The sequence below is a fragment of the Gadus macrocephalus genome, chromosome 10 (assembly GCF_031168955.1).
Source record: "Gadus macrocephalus chromosome 10, ASM3116895v1".
NCBI lineage: Eukaryota > Metazoa > Chordata > Actinopteri > Gadiformes > Gadidae > Gadus > Gadus macrocephalus.
The window spans coordinates 18,360,544-18,366,835 of NC_082391.1; the positions used below are offsets into that span (position 1 = coordinate 18,360,544).

At 43.0% G+C, this 6,292-nt stretch overlaps 1 protein-coding gene across 1 annotated transcript; it reads right to left on the bottom strand.

Moving 5' to 3' along the window:
* Window positions 1-79: 79 nt before the first annotated feature.
* slc7a3b (solute carrier family 7 member 3b) lies at window positions 80-5,741 on the bottom strand. The gene is made up of 11 exons (XM_060063081.1): window positions 4,184-5,741; window positions 3,749-3,910; window positions 3,162-3,333; window positions 2,941-3,059; window positions 2,634-2,856; window positions 2,063-2,202; window positions 1,812-1,914; window positions 1,403-1,605; window positions 934-1,100; window positions 639-747; window positions 80-547 (listed from the first exon to the last, which is right to left on the bottom strand). Exons 1-11 carry the CDS (start codon window positions 4,551-4,553, stop codon window positions 453-455), a joined length of 1,863 nt encoding a protein of 620 aa, XP_059919064.1. The 5' UTR covers window positions 4,554-5,741; the 3' UTR covers window positions 80-452.
* Window positions 5,742-6,292: the final 551 nt, after the last annotated feature.

Below are 6,292 nucleotides of genomic sequence, written 5' to 3' on the forward strand. Positions count from 1 at the left end.
TACCCATTATCAAATATGACTTGATATTAATAATAAAAAATTGTTTAAAAATAATGAATTCATCAACAATTAAAATGGAAACCTTTAAGCAAATGCATATTTATTAAAACAGTAGGCCTACTATATCACAATACATTCATAGAACTAGCTTTGATAAATATTTGGATACATTTTAGGATATTGGGAGTACATACATTTTAGGATATTCTTGTAGGTCGTAGGCTATTTTCAACCGTGTGTGTGTGTGTGTGTGTGTGTGTGTGTGTGTGTGTGTAGTATGTGTGTGTGTGCGCACGAGTGTGCGTGTGTGTGTGTGTGTGCGAGAGAGTGCATGCGTGTTTGTGTGTGTGTGTGTGTGTAATGCTCAATCAAGAGTCTATACAAACAACTACAAACAACCTATAGTTCTATGAAGGTTTTCTGTGTTTCTCTGCTTGGCTCTCCTCTTGCCTCTACATTTCTTCAGTCGAGAGGGGCGTTGAGGTCCCAACTCCTCCAAACTTTGCTGAGCTGTTCCTGATTCCATAGGTGAAGTAGATAGCAAAGCCTAGAGAATGAACCGAGACAAACCCATAACAATGATTCATTTCTTCCAAAGAAATTATATATTATAGATGCACCAAATAACATAGTCCCACCAACTGCAATCCACACTGCAAGTGGAATCCAACTGTTCAGGCTCAGCTGCATCATGAGAGCGACGTTAAGGAAGATGCTGATCAGTGGCAAAACAGGCACCAGTGGTACCTATCAGCGAAACACACACAGATATTACGATTTAGAGGATAAATAATGTCAATATAAATAAAGAGAATAATTTCTCAAAAGATCCGATTTTGTTCAACAGAAAAACAAATGGCTGGTTGCAGTGAAATTGGTAATGAACAGTAAAAAGCAAATGAAAAGGAAAATGACAAGGAAGTTGAAGCCTACCTTGAACGAGTATACCTCTACGGTCTGAGGCTGCCGCCAAATGATGAGCAGGCACAGTAATGATAGTAGGGTCAGAATGGCACAATTAGCAACCACTGAATACTGGCCCAGCACCAACTCATTCCAGCATATACCCAGAACTGAGCAAAGAATGAGGACCAAACCTACTACAGGGAATAAGGAAATATGGACATGTTAGAAAGAGTACTTATTTCTTTATCTTACAAGATTATTATATCATCATGATAGAACTGAACCAATCAATAATGAATATTTTTCACAGGCCAGTAATCTGCTATTGCTAAGTATCAGTGTAATCCAAAATCCAGGAGCTGTCATTTTTGATTTATTTATTTAAACTCTAAAATTCAACTGTGGTCCAGTTTAACATTTTGACTGGACCATGATTATGACAACCCAATGATTAGGTCTACGATCTACAAAAGGATATGAGGCTTGGAAACCTTACACAGGACAGCAGTGGTGCCGTAAGCAATGCTCCCTGATAGGTTGGTGGGGATTTCCGTCTTGGGTCGCAGCAGTCTCATTGGTGTGAATGCCTCCACAAGCTCTTTAACAGGTTCCTTTCCCTCACGGTGAATCTTTTGATCACTGCCCGCCTCAGCCAACGTCCGTGTCTTGAGGCCATCATCCAGAATACTAGGCTGGTACCTGAAACCAAAATAGCAATGAGAACCTCCACTTTACTATTTTGCTATTATTGTACACTGTGGACATTGGAGTTACAACCTAAAACCTTTTGGGTTACATCCCAGAACCTTTGGGATGCATGTTAATAAACACTACCACTACAAACATCATGATATATGGTAGTACATATAGATACCATCATTTATAGATAACCACATAGGACTAACCTGAGAACAAGCACACAAAGAGCCACCAGTGTATAGGCTAGCAGAGTCCCTATTGACATCAGGTCCACCAGAACATCCAGGTCAAAGAGCAGCGCCATGGGAGCTGCAATGGCAGAAACAGTTCCCTCACAATTCACTGGGGTTCGGAGCTCTGCACGACTTGTAATGTGAGGTCAAAGGTTTGAGCGGAATAAAAACATTATATAGCCCATAGGAAGCGTCCTAGTTCCAATAACTTGAACTCCTCTCACCTGCCACCACACCGGATATTACTGTGGCCAGCAAAGGCGTCTTGGTTTTCTCACAAATTTGCGAGAGGAAGCTGAATATCAGGCCATCAGATGCCATAGCATGGATCACACGTGGCAAGGGGAGCATGCATCCGAGCAAACTGAGGACCAGAATCAAACAGAATGAAGCATTAACAGAAGCTAGTTCGGTCTCTGATTAGTATTATAGAAACAGAAAGTTACCCCGTCACATGGTCCATTAGTCGTCATCCTAATGTAAATAAATGACTTATTAACCTGCAGATGTGGTCTCATTTGTTTCTCATAATGTATGTGCGAAGTGGGTGTCTGAGAAGGCAAAGGGGTGGGCCAGGTTCAGCCTGAGGACCTTTTTAACGGGTCTCTATCTATCGGCAACATTAGACAACAGTTAAAAAATGAAAGAGATTCCACTGGTGGAATACCCAAAAGCTAGAGGGTGATAACTAAACATTTTTTTAAATTGTAATAGTGCATTGACAAGTGTAATGAGATGAGAATGGACACTGGCTTAAGAAAATATCGGTTGCTTGTGTCTTCTTGGCCTTTGTACCTTGTTGAAAGGGCGCACAGGGAGCCCACAGCTACCACATAGCGGCCGTGTGCCAGGTCCACAAAGTCGAAGGCTTTGGGCAGGGGGGTCTGCGTGTCTAGGAGGTAGTAGGGCATCATCAGGGTGAGGGCTGTAGACACCCCAGAGTACGCCACGAAACAGCAGAGCAGTGAAGCCACGATGCTGATGGGGATGGACTGCCTGGGGTTCAGGGCCTCTTCAGCTGTCGGTAAAAGAAAAGCACGTCTTTTAGCCTGAGCCATCACCGAAGGGCACTTATACTTTAAAGGATGTTGAACCGTCCCACCTGAAGCGGCGATGCAGTCGAAGCCAACAAAGGCGTAGAAGCACGTCGCTGCCCCGGACAGGATTCCACGGATGCCAAATGGAGCAAAACCACCAAGGCCGAATCCCTTCTCAATAAGTCTAGATTTAGTATTGACACAGAGCACATATTTAATGCATTGGGTGAAATTCAGGTAGCTTGCGCCTTAGTAGTTTTGTTGTTCAGTGACCGTATCGTCTCACTCTGGGTCTGTAACATTGGTGGCATTGATGTAGTCGTCCAGAGTAAGGCTCCAATTTGCTCGGTCTCCCTTCACCAAGCCCGCGACGAACACAAACCCCAGCACCGTCACGTTGATCCCCGTGAAGATCTTGCCCATCAGTGCCGACTCGCTCACGCCAAATGACAGCAGTGCTGCGTGGGGTGTTAACACTCAGACAAAGCCAAACAGACCTTCTGGCTCTGCTGAGATATTCATCACATTAAGAAATGCCAATGCTATGACTAACTACATCAGTACTTCATTTATTCATTTATTAGCAGACACTTTTATCCAAAGCGACTTGAGTGATTTTACATACAGCTACATTAAGGAGCACCTAGGGCTAAGACAGCTTGCTCAAGGATGCAAACAGGTAGGTGCTTTGAGAAGTGGGAGAGGATTGGACCCATCAATTTCTGGTTGGCAATCACACAACCCATACCCACTACACTATCCTGCCTCCTGCTGTGATCTAAGCATCTAAAAATGTCAGAATCAACTCACTATACTGCTTAGCGTATACCAAATAATAATATCCCAATAACATCAATCAAGGTGTTGCCTTACCTGTGACCAGAACGATTAACAGCACAGCCAGTATGTCAGGGTATTCAGAGAATATAGTCCCGGAAAGGTTTATCGGAATGGAGTTTTTGATCCACTGTGAGATAGCCAGGCCTACCAGGTTATCAAATGTCAAGCTCCAGGCTCGTGCAACACTGGCAGTGGCTAGGGAGAGGAACATGAAAAGAGATGAAAGATGAAGAAAATAACACAGGAAGTTCCTGAGGTCATGTTTGATAACCTTCCCATACTCATGTATGCTATTCCAATCATATAATGGACAAGTCATAGATTATGTATTAGGATTTGAATGTTGTCTCTAAACTATGCAATAACATTATTTAAGCAACATGAACTTTGTGTGTTTGAAAACTGGCTGAAACATCGGTAAAATACCAATTCTCTGAATATTTCCCCCACGCTACGTGTGTGACTCACCGATGATGTAAGACAAAATGAGGACCCAGCCAACGATGAAAGCCCAAATCTCCCCGACTGTCACGTAGCAATACACATAGGCTGAGCCAGCCCTGGGCACACGGGCACCGAACTCAGCGTAACACAAGCCCGCCAGGATGGAAGAGACGGCCGCTATCAGGAAGCACAGCGCAATGGCCGGCCCTGCCTTCTCTTTGGCCACCTCTCCACAGAGCACGTAGACCCCTGCACCCAGGGTGGCGCCCACCCCGAGAGAGATGAGGTCCAGGGTGGTCAGGCACCGGGCAAACTGGGAGCCCACCTGCCGGTTGTCCAGGGGGATCCGACGCAGCAGCATCGTGCCCCAGCACACCAGTCGTCTGTCCGTCATGACTCAGGGACGGGGACGGGGGGCGCTTCTACACCTGTGAGATGAAAGGAACCTTTGCAGCGTGAATAGAATGCTAATGGCTGAGACGTTACATAGCACACAATATGTTGATAGACATAAACATGTATATGTGTCTGTGTGTGTAAAATGTGAGTGGTAATTACATCCTCTGTTTACTGTCCGTTGGCTTTTCCCAGGAGTGGTCAGAATCATCCCTTTGTTTTATTTAGAAGAAAGAAAACAGGACCACTATGGGACTTCAATGCTTTTCTTTTAAAATAAATGAAAGGAAAAAAGTCTTACGTCACATGAGTGTTACTATGTGAAAGGGTATACCATGTGTGAATGACATGGAAGCTATAGCCTTATTCTGAAAACCCATCAGCCAACACCTTGGGGCTACGCAGATGTGCTTTGCTAAGGAAAGAAAGAGCATGATTTGTTTTCCAGCTTTTGAGCCAAGAAGAGCTGTCTCCATGGTAACCTCACTTCAGCTTCTCTAAATGACCCGATCTGATGCATCAGGTTCTGGTAGCTAGCTATTTGTCAGTTGCTGTCACTGAAAGCCAGTGTGAATTAGGATGATGATCAATTCATTCCTGACCAGAATATATCCTTAAAGTCTTTCTAAATTGTCACATTTTAGAACAAATATATATTAAGGATAGCCTCCATCTAAAGCTTGAACATATAATCCTATTTCATATCCATATTCATGTTAACTATTTACCCTCCCTTTTCCTATTACATAGTAAATTATTTCTTCCCAAAACACCTGTCTGCCAGCGATAAGATGATCATGTATGGCATTATACTTAGTTTGGGTACACCCGAACTAAATTGGATTTGATTTAACCTGAAAAGGCTCTATGCATTCCCAAGCTTCTCTCAAATCTATACATTTAACCATTAAGAGGTCAACTTGAGAGAATCAAAACAAGACATTTCACCACACACACACACACACACACACACACACACACACACACACACACACACACACACACACACACACACACACACACACACACACACACACACACACACACACACACACACACACACACACACACACACACACACACACACAGGATAGCATACCTTGACTGGATGAGCAATAGTCTGTGCTGAGGATGTGGTGGATGCCTGACAACAGCCACATGTAACCAGCACACCCCAAGAAAGGCTGATGAGGTTCAGACGTCACAGCATATGACCCCCTCCCCACCCCTACCAAACATTAGAAGGGTTTTTGTACAAATCATTCGAAAAGGAAGGCCGGCTCTTTCAGTGAAAACGGACGCTATTTTGGTTTTACTGGTAGGTTATAATGAGCTTATGAAACATGGAAGAATCGGTCACTGTTGTAATTAGTCCAAAAATATATGAATGGTGTAAAAAGTTATTTTGTGTTACGTTTTTTGTGTTGGGCTAAATAAGTAGCCCACAACGAGATTATCGTCAATGTTAATATAAAAAATTGACTCATATGACATCATGAAATCGAAGGTTAAATATTCTTTATTGCTATCTTTTAATTGAATGCTATTTTCTTGCAAAACCAAACAGCTCGATGCAAAGGACAGATTTCCTTCAGATTAGTCTTGATCTTTGGACAATATTTTACGCTATTTGATCGCCGATATTAATATTCAGATAAGTGTGAAAAAGTATTCAATGTGTGAACCAGACTAAACTGAAATCGGCTCTCAATGAGCAAGCTATAGAAATTAGGAAGC